This window comes from Xiphophorus couchianus, chromosome 14 (genome assembly GCF_001444195.1).
Source record: "Xiphophorus couchianus chromosome 14, X_couchianus-1.0, whole genome shotgun sequence".
Classification (NCBI taxonomy): Eukaryota; Metazoa; Chordata; class Actinopteri; order Cyprinodontiformes; family Poeciliidae; genus Xiphophorus; species Xiphophorus couchianus.
This window is the reverse complement of record NC_040241.1, coordinates 751,871-769,680: the sequence shown is the minus strand read 5'-3', so window position 1 is coordinate 769,680 and position 17,810 is coordinate 751,871. Positions and strand designations below refer to the sequence as shown.

Here is a 17,810-nt window from a genome sequence, read left to right as displayed (position 1 = left end):
TTTGCATGTGTATGCATGTTTATTGCGTTGCATGTTTTCCTCAGAAATGCAATCTAATGATGGAGGCCACAGCTGTTTTTATTAATGAGCACTCAATTATGGACACACAAAGAACATGTCGAAGTGCTGAGCTCCCTCTGAGCCTTCCATTCCTAATGAGGAGCAGAATAACGAAGAGCACCAGGGAGATGAAACAATAGGGACACAGCTCTGAGTGCATGAGGACTACACTGTCAGCTACTAAACAGAGATGAACCGAGTAGTCAGAGCTAAGAGAGATAAAAACAGGAAACAGCCAACACAGGAAGCTCAGCTGCTGTCAGACAGATTCTGTACATTGGTAAAGATGCCAGCCTCACTGCTGTCAACAAAGGTTAGAGGTGAATCCAACATGTGTACAGGTGATTTAATAGCATACAAGCTAACAGTAAATCAGTGGAATCACTGCATCTAACAGATGCTTGTGTGGGCACATCAGTTATGAGATGTAGAGGTCAGAGGTGGTGAAAAAGCTCAAACTCAAACTTATAATGACAGTGAAGGTGATCAGTTGTATGATTCAAACCAAATACAAAGAAACTGAAACATAGTACTGACTATTTCTGCACGTATTTCAATTCAAATTCAGTAGAAAAATACAGCTCAATAAATGTATCTGAAGACTGTCGCTGATCAACAGCATCATAAGGGTCATGCTCACAGTTCAATTTATGGGCAACAGAGACAATATTCCTCAGTAACATGTCCTGGATGGCATCAGTAGTTGGCAAGCTCTGCTAATCCTGGTGAAATGTTGCATCAATTAAAACTCCAAGGTGGCCTAGAAGCACTAAATTTTCACCATTACTACTTAGCTAACCAATTACAATACTTCATCAAATAGATGCACTCAACCCATCACTTCCATCCCTTTTCTGGATCGAACTGCATAGACATATTAATAAAAGACCTACCATTCATTAGCAACACAATTAGACATCACAACTGTTTCAAAAATCCAGCAATTGCAGAAACTCTGACAGCTTGGTAGAAAAGCAATAAAATAACAAACTCTATATTCTCACCCACAACTAGAGTAATCCAGATTTCACTGCAAATAAATCACCCTGTCTAGAACTACATGGAAGAAAAAAGGCATTACATACCTCCACCACATTCCTGATAAGCATAACTTCTTTACATTTCAACTAGGGGTGCACCGATTGCAGTTTTCTGGCCAATCGCTGATTACCAATCTTTCAAAAAACCTAACTTACCGATTCCTATTTTGGCCGATACCCGTTTTTTGTCTGAGATGTTGCTCAATATATCAAGAATGTTGCTGAATTGGCAACAATGGGGTACCTATTGTTAACTGTAAATGTGCAGACATGACCTGGTTGGCTGGTTTGTCAGTAAAACTTCTCTCACAGGAGAAAAGAAAAGCACAGTGGTTGATTTTTAGACCTTTGCTGAGGTTGGTAACATTGGTAGATAAGATCAGCTTCGCATGTAAAAATCGGCCGATCTCCCAAAATTAAGGAAATGGGTGCACCCCTAATTTCAACAGCTTATTGCTAAATACAACATTGACAAGAAACAGCTTCTTCAATATATTCCATTGAGACAATAAAAAAAATCAAAAATAACATCAATAACTTTCACCTAGGACAATCATTCCTACTCGATATCATCAACAAAATCACAAAGTCTCCAAAAACACTCTCAAAACTATAAAAACTAATATTGTCAACAAACAATGCACTTCAAATTTTGATCACTAAATGGGAAAAAAGATCTTACCATCCATACAGATAATCAATTTTGGAATAATTTTCAGCATGTCCAACAACACCAACATACTGTTGAAACAATATAAAATAATCCATAGAGCACATTTCACACAGCACCTGGTGCACATCATGGGACTTAGAGAATCAGACATTTGCACACACTGTACACTTAATACAACTGATGACCACCTCCACACATTCTGGCTCTGTCCACTAATCCAAAATGTCTGGAAAGAAACAATCACCAAACTGTCTCAAATCTCTGGCCACAACATCCCGCTATCCCCTTCCGTCTGCTTACTTGGTGATCTAGATGAACTGAACATCAACTTCAAACAGACACCGATTGACTATGTTCTGTGTTTTGTTTTTGTTTTGAATGTATCCATTTTAATGAATAAGTTCTTGTTTGTTTGTGTTTGCTTTATTTTTTCCTCTTTTTTGGTTATTTGATTTCTGTTCTGTTGCTGTAATTTGTTCTATTATTTGGTTAATTATTTTATGAATCAATACCCCTTTTTGCTTTTTGTCACTCTATGATGTTGTACATACACTAGAAAAAAAGTCCTGGTGCCGTAGTACTGGTGACTGGTCTTGGTCTCAAAACACTTTCTTGTCCACATTTGTACTTGGTCTTATGTTGGTGTTGGAGATTGAGGACTCTGGATTTTATTTCAAGGCCAGTCAAGAACACAACTGTGGAAATATCACTAAATTGCTAGAATATTCTCCAATTTATTTGTTAATAGGAGATGTCTGCAAAATCTTTAGTAATACAATTTTGCTACATAAATCATGAAGAATATATCTGTGAAACAAAATCAAGGAGAAGGCAACACAAATTCTGAAGGTGGGGACTATGTCAGCCTTTTATTGTCACTTAGAAGAAAAGCACAAGGTAAGGTAAGCTAAATAATGCTAAGAAAGCTAGCTGTCTAACATAAGCAATTCTTTACCTGGCCCTCACACAAAAAGATGTAGTCAATATCAGCTATTCAATTGAAGTTACCTATGTGGTATGTTTTAGGGCACTAGTCAGCTGTTTACCATCTAGCTTTGTGCACAAGCTAATGTCACCTAATATTGTGGGAGCTGGTCTTGACTTGGTCTCAGCCCCTAAACGTCTTGGTCCTGTCTTGGTCTCAGGTTAGGTAGATTTTGCCAACATTTGTAGACGAAAATGTGGATGAATGTGGATCATAGTTAATCCACTTCTATTGAGTTCTAACTACCATATGTTTAAAAAGCTGTCAGAGATTCAAGTATTATTTGAGCTTTTGAGTTTTAGCGCCATATGCAACTTTGAAACAACTGAAAGCTTGCATTAAGTATTTCTACAGTGTGATGCTGCAAATTATGATGTTTCTTATTTAGCTTAATAAATATCAGGCTTATGACGAGAAAAAATAACTCATCCATTGTCATCCAGAAAGCAGCAGTTTTCTAACTGGTCAGCAATGTTAGGTGAGCTAAGGAAAATACAACACAACAAAGAGACAAAGGTAAAATCTGAGTAGATGATTGTTTTTTACCCTTTTTTGAACTGGCCAGGGTTTAGTGATGGCAGAGATGTCACATGCAGTCATCAGCATTGACCTGAGGGAGATGAAGGGACATAATATAAAATATTGTCAATCGAAGTCATCTTTCACAGAAACTTCCCAGTAGTTCTTAAAAGTCCTTAGCCACACTGTCAAATGATGGTAGAAACATAACTTCAAGAATATTTGATCTAATGTTTGACCTAAATTTTTAGTCAGGTGTATCAGAAAAAAGAGGATAAAATACAAATGCACAGTACACTTTTCAGATCAGATTTCTCTAAGAAAAATGTTAATCCAGATTTTATTTCTGCATTTTTACATAAAACCTAAACATAATGACCTAGGTTTCTGGCTACAATGTGGTACAATATAAGAAATAACTACCCTTACAAAAAAATCCCATGAAATTCACATGTTCCACATTTGGTTCCCATTTTCCACATGTGATAAAGTATTTTGTTGGATCCATGGTTTATTCAACAAGGGATCACATGTGATCAGATATTTCTCACATGTGCCTTAGTTTATGTGCCTCTGGAATAACTTAAATAAATGTTAAGTTATGCCAGAGACATAAACTTCAACTTTAAGACAAAGCGACACTTATATTTATGTGTTAATAGAAATATTTGATAATAATGTAAAGTATATAGTTAACTAATAAAATAACCAACTGGTGTGAAATAAACGTTTAAAATGCTTTATAAAATAATACAAAATAAAGGGTTTAAGTTTGATATATATATATATATATATATATATTTCGTGTTATTTCAAAAAATTTCGCGAGATGTTTTCAAGTCCAAACCCCCACTCTAGAAGATTCTTCATTTCGCACCGTTGGACAGTTGAGGATGGTTAAAAAAAAAACAAAAAAAAGAAAAAGAAAAGCGGATAGTTGAGCGCTTTCTTTCTCTTTCTAATGGATAAAGTGGACTTGAAGAGTTGGCTTTTTTTCCCCGAACAAAAGGTGAGAAATGTTTTACTTAATTTGAATCTCGAGGTGTATCGAAAATGTTTACACAGAAATATAAATCTGGAAAGTAATGCGTACTGATAGTGATGTACCGGTGAACTTTTCCTTAGTACTAAGGTCATGCTAAGCTAGCTAAACGTTAACTGAACGCTGGCCCATTTTACAGTTTGAAGGCTTTATCTTGAGTCCTACAGCTCCCAAAACAAATTAGTGTGGATTTGATGGTTCTATGCTTCACTACTTAAACTTTACCTCGTCTATTTTTTAATGGAGGGAACAACACATGGCAGCTGTTTACTCAGTCAAAATGAAAGTTGAGAACCGTTATAATAAAACGGCCATTTCTCCCCTCTCGCTCCATGTCTGGAGCATGTGCAGATGTGTGAGCTTGCTATTATGACGACATTCTTCCAGTAGAAAAATATAAATTGATCTGTTACTGTTTTTAACACTGCGTGATTTTTCTTTGAATTGCCAAGAGAATCATAGTTTTATCAACTCACTGTGGTGGTGTTTTATCAACACCATGTAAAGGAAGAAATATTTATTAAAACTTTGAACAAAACGTTTGGCTCGTATCTTCCTTTAAAAGCCGGATCCTCTCGGCAAGCAGCGGGCAGCTGTAAAACGAAACTAAACAAGGCGTGTTGACGTCACAGATCACAGAGTTTAATTCATACAAAGCAACGCATGAATCAGTTAACAAAGCTGCAGAGGTACAGAGATATGCATTTTATCACAAAATAACAACAGACAAAGACAAACACGAAACACAAAGACAGACAAAGGCGCCCACGTGGAGAAAAGATGGAAAAAACTCTCTCTATTTTCCTCCTTACACGTCATCTTATACCAAAGAGGTGTTTCCGTATTTTAATATATGCAAAGAAGGCGTTCTGTTGTTCAACCAATCAGAGACCTGTTTCGGCCCCAGAGAAACCCGCGAAACTCCCCTCATTGCAGCTCAGATGTCTGGTTTTTATCTAAGTAAGAGGGCGGACCACTTCGTGCTCATCTCTGTCTGGCACGGGCGATCTCGGGCGGAAGAGTCCCTGTTTTGAGATTTCCCAGATAACTCTAACGTCTATCCCCCACATTCCAGCGCCGTTTCCATGGAGATGCTAATTTTATGGCCCTTGTATAGGCGCCTGCTTGTCTCTATCGGGCCATCTCAAAGGGTCACACAAAGCCTGTTTTTCCAATAAGAGTGCTTAATATTCCTTTACACATGTTGTAAGTATTTTAGCACTTAAATAATCATTTTCCTTAACAACCACCACAGTGGTGAGGCTCATCTCAGGAGGCGACGAGTCCGCCTACAGGGGTGAGGTGGAGCGGCTGTTGCAGTGGTGCAGGGAGAACAATCTGCTCCTCAACAACTCAAAGACAAAAGAACTCATAATAGATTACAGGAGGAATAAAACGGACATTACACCACTAACCATTGGGGGAAAATGTGTGGAGAGGGTAGCTGATTTCCGTTTCCTGGGGTCCACATTGAGCAGGGCCTCACATGGAACATGAACACCTTCGAGCTGATAAAAAAGGCCCAGCAAAGACTGTACTTCCTGAGGGTTCTCAGGAGGAACAACATCAAGGAGAAGCTGCTGGTGTCCTTCTACAAGTGCTCCATAGAGAGCATACTGACCTACTGTATCTGCGTATGGTATAACAGCAGCACTACGACTCAAAGGAAAGCTCTCCAAAGGGTTGTGAATACAACCCAAAAAATCATTGGCTGCCCTCTCCCCTCACTGGAGGACCTGCACAGCGACCGCTGTCTAAGAAAAGCACAACACATCACAAAGGACACTTCTCACCCCGGACCTTCTCTGTTCACACTGCTGCCTTCAGGCAGAAGATACAGAGCAACCAGAACCAGAACCAACCGTCTCAGAGACAGTTTCTACCCGATAGCAATAACAAAACTAAATGCAATCAAAAACAACCATTAATCATCATAAATGATGTATGTGAGAATGTGGCTGTTCTTATTTATTTGTTTTTTTTTGTTTTTTTGACCAGTTATTTGTTAATCCTTACATTGTGTGTGAATTGTGAGACAGTTAATTTTTGTTTTTAAGCATATGCACTGACTGATGGCACCTTTTGAATTTCGTTGTCCTTGTGACAATGACAATAAAGATTTATCTTATCTTATCTCTAACTGAAGTGTTTTTTTAGCCTGACAGGATAGTCACCAAACAGCGTCACGTTATGCTGCTTTATTTAGCAGATCAGAGCACCCCATGTCATTCTGGTCAATTACATAATAATGTAAAAGTAGGACTCTGCTACGTGTGTGTGTGTACATAAAATGTAGTCAAGATCATAGGAGCTTTTTTTTAATTGATTTTTACATTTTGTTGGAGGCCAGTGGTCCAGTGAAGCTCAGATGAGGAATGAATGGGGCAACATATCAGAACAGCCAGAGAAGCACTGGAGAAGGAAAACTCCCCACCTGAGCATCAGCACCCACAGCACCTTCACCTGTGGTTACTGGCAAATATAAGAAGACCCCTATACAAGCCACCAATGCCAACATGTATGTGTGTGTGTTCTAACCATCCTTGAAGACATTAAGGAGACTCAGAGGGTTCACAGTCGAATGCTACAGTCTCTCCTGAAACAACGTGAAGGACCAGTCGCTGAGGTTTTATCTGAGGTTCTGTTTTCCCTCTCTGGACTGGCACTGATGGTATTAAACCTGTTTCTACACATTTGGTTTCGACACGTTTATTGTCTGGGCCTAATTTTGGGCAAATCTAGATGGTGTCATGCTCAGATGTTAAAAGTTGTTTCTGGTTCTCAACAGTTTCAAACAGAAGTAAATAAATTGTTTTGTGTACATATATACTTGTCTTGGAAGTCTTGATTCATAGCTACAAGTTTACTTTGGTATGCAGTTATGTCTTAAAAAATTATATGAGATTGACATGTGACCTGATATTCATTGTGAAAAGTGAATAATATGAAGAAATCGGACATTTTTATGGTAGAAAAAGGTGGTCCCATTATTTTATAATTGTGTATATGTATATCACATGTTTACCACGAAACGTTCCAAAATCACACATATACAGTACATGTGCTTTCACATGTGATTCACATCTTTCACACACCATTCACATGAAAAAAGTTGTGTGAACCACATGTGTGGTTTTCATGTGGTCACATGTGACTTTTTCATGGGATTTTTTTGTAAGGGTAAACTAATCCCAGACTAGCCACCTCCTGCTGTAAATAGTTTATTTATAGTTTATTCAAATTCAGTCTTTTTGTTCACCTGAGGAGGTCCCTGTGATGGTCATCCTCCCAAACAAACTGGTTGTTTTTGGTCAGCTCAAAGAACTCTTCTCGCCTTCTGACAATACACACAGATGGAAAGCAAAAAGTTAAAACTGGTGCATCAGCTGCAATTAATGAAATTTATATTTTAGCAAACTTTCATACACTAGATTGCTTTAAACTATTTCCTGGTTTGCCTTCACCCACATATAAACTTCAGTGACATTTTGTACCTAATCCATAGGTGCCAGGCCTCCTTTTACAAGATCTTCAATTTTTCTGGAAAAATTCTGCACAGGTTTTAGGAGTGTTGATAGAAATTTTGACCTTTCTTCCAGGTCACATTTCTGAGGTCAGACACCGATAGTGAACAAGACGGCCTGACTCACGGTTTCTGCTCTAATTTATCTCAAGTTTGTCGGCATTTAATTTCCCCAGCCTTGTCTTTATGGACCTTGTTTTGTTTACTGGTGTTCAGCCATGTTGGAACAGGAAGTGACCGTCCTCAATCTGTTCTTATGAAGTTGGGATTTCAACATGTCTTGGTATGGGGTGAGCAAAAACTTTTTGGATGACTGAGTGAATGTTTTTAGCTTTAGACCAAATTACCCAGCACATATCCCTCTGGCCTGTCTAGAATTGCTTTCTTTGGTACCCACTTCATATACAGGGCGAGGTCCGTGGCCAGTATTGCCTGCTCAATCATCTTCAGAGTGGTCTTGTACTCTGCCAAAGAGAGACCACTGAGGATCTGGTTTCCCTGGAGAGAGAAAACTGTGTGAGTGTAAACACGTTGCATGTTATTGTTTACATCCGGAAATTTGGAGAACAACGCTGGAGTGCAAAAAGACAATTCTTTTACTTGCCATCCACTGCTGTGCTGCTGCAGTAGAACAAAAACCTTTGAAGAACAACTCCAAACCACTCGAATGCTCCTTTTTTTTTTACTCTCTCTGTTGGGTAAGCTACATGCAGACCTGTTACCATAGCAACTGATTGACAACCACTGAACTAGTTTATCAGGATTCAACAAATATTTCCCACACAAAGAATATAACATTTAATCCGTTACAGTTTAATGTTTTCAGGTTTAATGTTTATTTTGTAATTATTAATAAGTCCGAATACATCTAATTTAAACACTGATGAAGCTGTAGAGCACACAGAGCCTCCTTAATGTTGGCACTAGGAGGGATATAAACAGCAGTGATGATGATGCTAAATTCCTTAGGCATATAGAAGGGTCTGCATTTCCTGGTCAAAAACTCGATGTCTGGAGAGCCATGAGATGAGACCACCTTGGCAATAATGCACCAGCTGTTATTAGTGTAAATGCAAGTACTGCCCCCTCTGGTTTTACCACTGAGTGCTCTACTCCTATTCAAACGGAATATTGTCATTCCCGCTATGTTGACAGTGTTATTGGAAATAGAGGAGTTTAGTCATGTCTCAGTTAGAATTATGGCACAGCAGTTACTCATCTCACGATTTGATGTCATATCCAGCTTTAAGTAGTTCATTTTGTTCTCCAGAGACCGAAAGGTATCCCAAAAGTGCTTATTGTTGGAGATGAGGCAGTAAATGGAATCAGTCAAGTTTGCAATCCCATGAAAACAAGAGTGATTTCTTTTCCTGGTTACACTGTATCTGATTTAACTCGCAAAGTTCTCTCTCTAACCACTGATCAGTCAGATATTGAGTCTTTAGTTGTGCATGTTGGAGCCAACGATCTGGCAAAGCAGAAATCTGAGATTCTGAAAAAGGACTTTAATATTCTTCTGAACACTATGGGAAAATTAAAAATGAAATTATTTCTCAGTGGTCCAATTCCATCACCTCAATGGGGAGACGAAAAACACTCCAGGCTGGACATGATAAACAAATGGCTGATTAAAACCTGCTCTGCCACCTCAGTGACCTTCATCAATAACCTCTGGATTTATTGGCAGAGCATTCACCTTTTTGGAAGAGGCGGACACAATCTTAATAAACATGGGATAAAGCTGCTCACTGCAAATCTTTTTCATTTTATCAACAAGGACAGCAACATGATCATCGCTTCAGAAGAACAGGCTCAAGGATGTCTGACTAGGATGGAACCCTCTGCATATCAGGAGCAAATCGTTCCAAAACAAGCTGATACATCGACTGGAGACGGAGCGACTGGTTCCCTTCCTCCTTCCCCCCTCCCTCTCTGCTCACCCACTCATTTACAGGAGTCACAAGATACACATGAATAAAAGTCTTCTGGACCGGAGTTTCTTAAATTTACAAATGGAATGAATCAACAGGTTTTACTTGGGACGTCTCTCCTTAGCGCTCACATAGCAGACCTCACTTCATTTAAGCCACCTGACTCTAACTTCCCAGAGGATCCATCACTCTGCGTTTCTGAGGACTGAGGCCGGGGTCCAGATTTTATCTTTACACCTGTCTTACTCCAGAATGTGTCTGGCCCCCCGGCACTGCAAAACAGGACATTACCTGTCCGGATCACTACTAGAAAATTTACAAAAAACAGAAATATAAAATACAGCGGAAGTACTTCAAACGTTAAACTGTTTCCCTGCCTAAAGGAACCTCAGACTGAAGAACTTTTGGCCTCCAAGTCACTTAAACTAGCTCTTTTAAATACCAGATCTCTCTGTGCTAAAGCTCTATTAATTAACGATTTTATCACTGAGCATAATATAGATGTTATGTTTCTGACAGAAACATGGTTGAATGACAATAATGAATCGATTGTACTAATTGAATCTGCGCCTCCTAACTACAATTTCTTCAGTGAGAATAGAAAACATAAAAAAGGAGGCGGCGTGGCTTCAATATTTAAGAATACCATAAATTGTAGTAAAATTTCTTTGGGTCACTTCACCTCTTTTGAGTATCTTGGAATTGAGGTTAAAGGCCACAAACGAACTTTGACGCTAACTTTATACAAAACTCCAACATATGTGGAAAATTTCTTTACTGACTTGAATGAGCTTCTATCTCTCATATGTATTGATTATGGTTGTTTAATAATTGTCGGTGATTTCAACATTCATGTTGACAACCCCCAAGACAGAGGGGCAAAAAAGCTCGCTAATATTTTAGAGACTTTTGGTCTAACACAACATGTCAAACAAGCAACACACACTCAAGGACACACACTGGACCTGGTTATCAGTAAGGGTGTGAATATTTCCAATCTCTCTGTAAATGATGTCGCCCTGTCAGATCACTTCGCTGTTATCTTTGAAAGTTTTTTATCTTTTAACCCACTTGGACAAACAGCAACCATCACAAAACGTTCTCTCACAGAAAACACAGCAGAAACGTTTAATCAAATCTACTCTTCTTCCTCACCCTTAAGCTGTAATGAACAAATCAACCAAAACAAAAATAAAATGGATTCTCAGTCTCCATTAACAAAAAATGTACTTGGAAAAAAAAACTAAACAACATAAAGCCAAAGTGGAAATAAATACTGCATTCAACCTAAAGACTGCAGATTATGAAGTCTGTATATTATGTTGCCCTTCAGTAATAATTAGATTTAAATAGAGAAGATGGGCACATCGACTACCTGATGCAATAGTTCACACTACATGATTTTTTGCTCCTATTTTTCCCCGTACAACAATCTTAAAACGTTGGTCTTTCTAAGATTGTGTGGTGTGTTACGGTAGATCGTCGTTGCCACTCGGATCTAAATCAGGGGTTTTCACCGACTGGGCGATTAACGCAGCCTGTTGAATGTGACAGGTAGCCAATCAGAAAGCGCGGATTCTCCTCAGTGCTTTCTGAGGGGAAATTACAGAGGGGAATCCCAAACAGCTGACACAGCGCAACCCGAATTCCAGCGGACATTGGAGATGATATGTGGAAACAACAGTAATGACGTAGATAAGTTGGTAAATGATTTTCAGTCATTTCCGGAGCCTGGTGCCAGAAGAAAAACGGCGAGTGACTGAGGGTCATTGCGCGTAACGGAAACCCTGTAAATTCTAGACACTAACAGGTACCATAGACTTGCACAAAAATCCGGGAGGGATGGCGGAGTCCCTGCTCGAAATTCCGTGAGAGGTGTACGAAGCCTTGTGCCAGAAGCCCATAAAAATGCTGTCTACATCGTTTTGTGAGCGTGATTGTGGGATTGTGAGCATGAGTGGGAATAAAATAGCAATAGGTATTTTGTTCCATATAACACAGTAGGAGTGTACCCTGTAAACCTTCTATGGATGCAAACTCGACTAAAAACCCACCTGTTTAAGATTGTATTTGAAACGTAATCAATTACAAATTTATTGATGGAACTTGACTTAATGTCGTGTTTTGATTGTTGATTTTATGTTGCATTGTGTTTCTGTGTTTGATATGATGTAAAGCACTTTGAAATGCCTTGCTGCTGAAATGTGCTATACAAATAAAATTTGATTTGATTTTGATTAGATGCCTTAAACACAATTTGAGCAATTTTAAATTTCACCAGATCTTCAAATTTAAGAATTCTAGATTTTAAAAATAATAGGTTTGTGTGCTCATGAAAACTGACACTGTGGATGATTCTATGGCTCGTTTCTGTAGGATACTTAGTGATTGTAAAGAGTCTTTAATTAATTCCCCACACCTCTGAACAATATGTTAAATATGGCAAAATCAATTATAAAAAAAATACAAAGTGATTTATTATTCAGAATATGTCTGGTTTTAGCCAGAACTGATATGCTTCTACATAGTTTATACAGTATATGTGTTTTAGGAGGTTTTCCAACTAATTTTGTCATCAATTATTACAGGGTATACAAATTTATTATCATATACCCTTTATAGAGTTACACCCTCTAACTGAATTTGAGTTTGTGCAGTTTTGTAACAGTTTCCAAAAACCATGATTTTAGTTTAGTTCAAATTTAATGACAATTTATAGTTGTCAAACAATTTCTTTAATTTCCTGATTTCTGAGGTGACTATGGATAGAAGTTGTTGTGAGCTTTCACTGGAGTCCTGGGGCCACATGAGGCCCCAGGACTCATGTAAGAGGGTGCAGTTTTCTCACTAAAAATTGGCGTACGGACAAATTTAGAACATTTGGATGTATAAAGCCATGCATGAGCACATATGTGCCCCTAGGCCTGTCACGATAACACATTTTGCTGAACGATTAATTGTCTCAAAAATTATTGCGATAAACAATAATATTGTTTGAAGACCTTTTTACACTGATTTAATGGAAATGACGTAATAATGCATGTGATTTCCTGCCAAAGATAGATACACTTTATTTTCAAAAGAATATTTAACACTGGAGCTGATAAACAAAATAAACAAATCAACCAAAAACAAAAATAAAATGGATTCTCAGTCTCCATTAACAAAAAATGTACTTGGAAAAAAAACTAAACAACATAAAGCCAAAGTGGAAATAAATACTGCATTCAACCAAAAGAGTGCAGATTATGAAGTCTGTATATTATGTTGCCCTTCAGTAATAATTAGATTTAAATAGAGAAGATGGGCACATCGACTACCTGATGCAATAGTTCACACTACATGATTTTTTGCTCCTATTTTTCCCCTTATGACAATCTTAGAACGTTGGTCTTTCTAAGATTGTTTGGTGTGTTACGGTAGATCATCGTTGAACATAGAAATGACAAGAGGAGGAGTTGGAGCGAAATTGCTACCGCAGTTGATAAACCCGGTAACTTTTCAGCTGTTCTTCGTTACGTGACGTAAATAGGTTCTAATGATTTTCATTCAGTCAGGACTTTACGCTGACACTAGCCACATGCATTGCAGGTAGATTGTAGTAAAGCATTGATTAATGCCTGATTTTAAAATTAGTTCACTGGACTTGTGGCCATTATTTTGTCCCCATTGTTAGACACCACAGGGCAGGAACGAACCGATCGAACCGTTATACCTAGGATTTCTGTCGGCTAATGTGTGGTCTGTCAGGTTTTGAAAATGGGCCGACAATCGGCCGACAGCTCTAAGATCGTGTTGTGTGCGCTGGGCTTTACACTAAGTAAAATGAGGAAGGAGGGTCAGTGGAGAGCACTGGAGTTTAGCCTTTTTTCATTCGGTGTCATCAACAGAAAGAGAAAAAGGCCGGAAGAGATGATAAAGCCGATAATTAAAATGACGTGGATAGTTTTCATTTATTGTACGATTAATTGATTTATCGTTTATCGCGACAGGCCTATGTGCCCCTTTCCTTTATACAACCCAATTTGCTAATTTGTGGGAAATAGAGCGCAGCTGCTGGTCCACCCTGTCGCCACCCTAACCCTATCCCTACTCCTACCCTAACGCTATATTGTGAATTGTACTTTGATATTCTATTTCTTTGACCGTGGTTAGGCCTGACATTGTCAAATATCAAATATTTGAAGTTGAAAGTTTGTTACTGTTTGTCAGTTTATGTTCTTGTCACTGTTATCCTGGTTAAAATAATGTAATGTCTAAGATCTCTGGTGTTAAATAAAGAATATAACAAAATTAAGTTAAGCCTACTTAATTCATTTGTGTGGAACCTGTTGACAAACTTGAATTTAGTTAACTAGAAAATAATTAACTTTAAAAAAACATATTGATTGGTGGGAAGCTAATTTTAGTTGTTAAAGTAACATAAATTGTTTATGTTTAGTGAACAAATAAAACATAAGTTCACTGAAAGAGTGTTTGCTTTGTCAGACTAACACAAAAATGTTAAGTTAGTTTAACTCACTTCCATTTTGTCAATCTGAAGTGATTTGAAGTAGTTGGGTTAAATCATTCATTTTATCTTAGTTAAACATAAATCATAATGTTAGATTGCTATATCTGTTTTGCTTTCAATTAACATAATACAATTATGTGGAACCTGTCGACATAAAAAAATTATGTTAAGTCAATGATTCATTTCTTTGCCCAGTCGTCATGTTGAGAAAATTTGATCAAACATATAGGAGATGGAGATATTACCGTTTATATTTTGTGAATAGAATATTACTATATTGTAAACAAGGACTGTCAAACATACAGTACAGACCAAAGGTTTGGACACACCTTTTAATTCAATGAGTTTCCTTTATTTTCATGACTATTGACATTGTAGATTCACACTGAAGGCATCAAAACTATGAATAACACATGTGGAAGTATGCACTAAACAAAAAAGTGTAAACAACTGAAAATACCCCTTATATTCTAGTTTCTTCAAAGTAGCAACCTTTTGCTGTGATTACTGCTTTGCACACACTATGCATTTTCTTGATGAGCTTCAAGAGGTAGTCACCTGAAATGGTTTTCACTTCAGAGGTGTGTATATATATATTTTTTCTTACTTTATTTCAAAGAAATAACATTAACATTAGTTATTAACCTACGCCCGCCCGTCCGCCCGTCCGTCCGTCCGTCCGTCCATCCATCCATCCATCACCCGAGATAACGGATATCTCAGGTGATTTTTGTTCATATCAGCGGTCAATAGTCCGTTGATATGAACAAAAATATCCGGCAATGCTGAGGCTTATGCTGCAATAGATAGCCATACAGGCACACCCACTAGAAGGAAACAAACACACCCATTACAACACTTTCATTTTATTGGCTGAGAGGTTGCTAGGCGACTCTGCCAAAAACATAGTTCCATGTTTCCTAAGTGAGCAGAGAGTCTAAGCAGAGACTAAGATCATTTCTCAATACTCAAGAACGCAAGTACATTCTTAGCAAGAAAGCTGGATGAATGTACTACCGAGTACGTGAGTACAAGGACGACGATTGGAACAGATACGAACCCTAATAAATAATAATAATTAAAAAAACCTAAACAACTTTCCCCTCAATAATTACACATCATTTCATTTTTATAATTATATATATAATAACATAATATAATTCTGACTGTTTCTAATTACAAAAGGTGTCAAATATTTTATGATTAATAAACCGTAAAGCCGTTTGTTTACAAATTTAGGTTGTAAACAATTACTATGAAGCCGAAGACAGAGCCACGGCGATAAGGTGGTGGATACGAGCAAGAGAAGCCAAAGTACAGAGGAAGAGGAGGCATTACCTCTTGGCTTGCCTTACCGTGTTGGTACATCCTACTCTATACAATCATAACAAACCCAAGAGAAAAGTGGGTTTTGTTACAGACACTACAACAAGAAATGTATTTGTTCTCCAGGTTACAATTTATAAAACAGATTTATTAAATATATATATAGGATAATAGGATCTGCTCTTAAATCTAAGTGCTGATTTACCTGCTTCCATGATGATTTAGCTGCACAGCACCTTCCTTATATGAGAATACCTCTAGACTTAGACTTAGACTTAGACTGACGTTATTGTCATTTTGCATGCACAGGGTGAATACAGAACGAAATTTCGTTGCATACGGCTCAGGACAATGTTTTGAGCTTCCAATGTTGTGAGGTTACTCCAGAATAAAATAAAATACAGTATAAAATATGAATATAAATCTAAATATAAAATATAAAGTGCAGGACTGACAGTAAAATGGAAGTTACTTAGTTATGTATATGTGCAAGGTATAAAGTGGAGACCAGTTTTTGAGTGCAGTCCAGTTAAGAGTTCAGCAGTCTGATGGCAAGTGGGAAAAAGCTGTTTCGGAACCTGGTGGACCTGCACCGGATGCTGCAGAACCTCTTTCCAGAGGGCAGCAGGGAGAACAGTCCATGGTGGGGGTGTGAGGGGTCACTGATGATGTTTCGGCCTCGGGACACGCAGCGCTGGGATGAAATGTCCTGAATGGAGGGAAGGGGGGCCCCGATGATCCTCTCCGCTGTCCACACCACTCTCCTCACGTTCTTCCAGTCGGAGGCGCTGCAGCCTCCACACCACACAGAGAGGCAGCTGGTCAGAATGCTCTCTATGGTGCTTCTGTAGAACGTCTTGAGGATGGGCGGGGGCAGGTGTGCTCTTCTCATCCTCCGCAGGAAATACAAGCATTTCTGTGCCCTCTGGACCAGAGACGTGGTGTTCACAGTCCAGGTCAGGTCGTTAGTGATGTGCACCCCCAGGAATTTGGTGCTGCTGACCACCTCCACAGCCGAGCTGTTGATGAGCAGTGGAGCGTGGCTGGGCCGGTTCTTCCTGAAGTCGACGATCATCTCCTTCGTCTTGTCAACGTTCAGGATCAGGCTGTTGTCTCTGCACCAGTCCACCAGCTGCTCCACCTCCTCCTCTCTGTAGTCCAGGTCGTTGTCATCTCTGATGAGGCCCACCACCGTTGTGTCGTCCGCGAACTTCACGATGTGATTGGTGGCGAACCTGGGGGCGCAGTCGTGTGTCATCAGAGTGAACAGCAGAGGGCTCAGGACGCAGCCCTGAGGGTAGCCTGTGCTGAGGGTGATGACATCGGAGGTGTGTTGTCCGATCCGGACTGACTGAGGTCTGTCGGTGAGGAAGTCTAGCAGCCAGTTGCGCAGGGGTTGCTGAAGCCCAGGTGTCCCAGTTTTCCTGCCAGATGCTGTGGGATGATTGTGTTGAACGCTGAGCTGAAGTCCAGGAACAACATCCGCACATGAGTGTTCTTCTCCTCCAGGTGAGCCAGGCTCAGGTGTAGGGTGGAGGAGATAGCGTCCTCAGTGGAGCGGTTTCGGCGGTAGGCAAACAGGAACGGGTCGAATGTGGAGGGGAGTCTGGAGACGATGTGTTCTTTTACCAGCCTTTCAAAGCACTTCATCATGATGGGAGTCAGTGCCACAGGCCAGTAATCGTTGAAAGAGGTGACTTGAGGTTTCTTTGGCACCGGAATGATGGAGGCAGTTTTGAGACAGGCTGGCACTGTGGCTTGGTCCAGTGAGGTGTTAAAAATGTCTGTTAGGACACCAGGCAGCTGACCTGCGCATTCCCTGAACACCCGCCCAGGTATGTTGTCGGGGCCTGGGGCCTTCCGTGGGTTGACTCTTTTCAGAGTCTTCAACACATCGGCTGTGTCCAGGCAGAGTGCCTCCTCTTCCTGGTGGGGAACAGTTTTCTTTGCCGGAGTACTGTTCAGTGCCTCGAACCTCCCAAAGAAGTTATTGAGTCTCTAGAGACAAGATGCCCTGGCTGCATATATATATATACAGTATATATATATATATATATATACTGTATATATATATACTGTATATATATATATATATATATATATAAACAGGGTGATGGTAGATCATCACCGTCTTAAACATTTGATTACAATTCTTTTTGATTTAAATAAAAGAATCTTGTTAGTAAGAAACAAAAGAG

At 39.1% G+C, this 17,810-nt stretch overlaps 1 protein-coding gene across 4 annotated transcripts in view; it reads right to left on the bottom strand.

Moving 5' to 3' along the window:
* The window catches only part of pde5ab (phosphodiesterase 5A, cGMP-specific, b), a 126,494-nt gene that overhangs the window by 9,535 nt on the left and 99,149 nt on the right, over positions 1-17,810 (bottom strand). For 3 of the 4 annotated variants that reach the window (XM_028038300.1, XM_028038298.1, XM_028038301.1), the window contains 3 exons: positions 8,240-8,340; positions 7,579-7,656; positions 3,305-3,368 (listed from right to left, as the gene is read on the bottom strand). In XM_028038300.1, coding sequence (XP_027894101.1) covers positions 3,305-3,368; positions 7,579-7,656; positions 8,240-8,340 — 243 coding nt within the window. The remainder of the gene's footprint in view (positions 1-3,304; positions 3,369-7,578; positions 7,657-8,239; positions 8,341-17,810) is intronic. The other variant, XM_028038303.1, reaches the window with a different exon arrangement.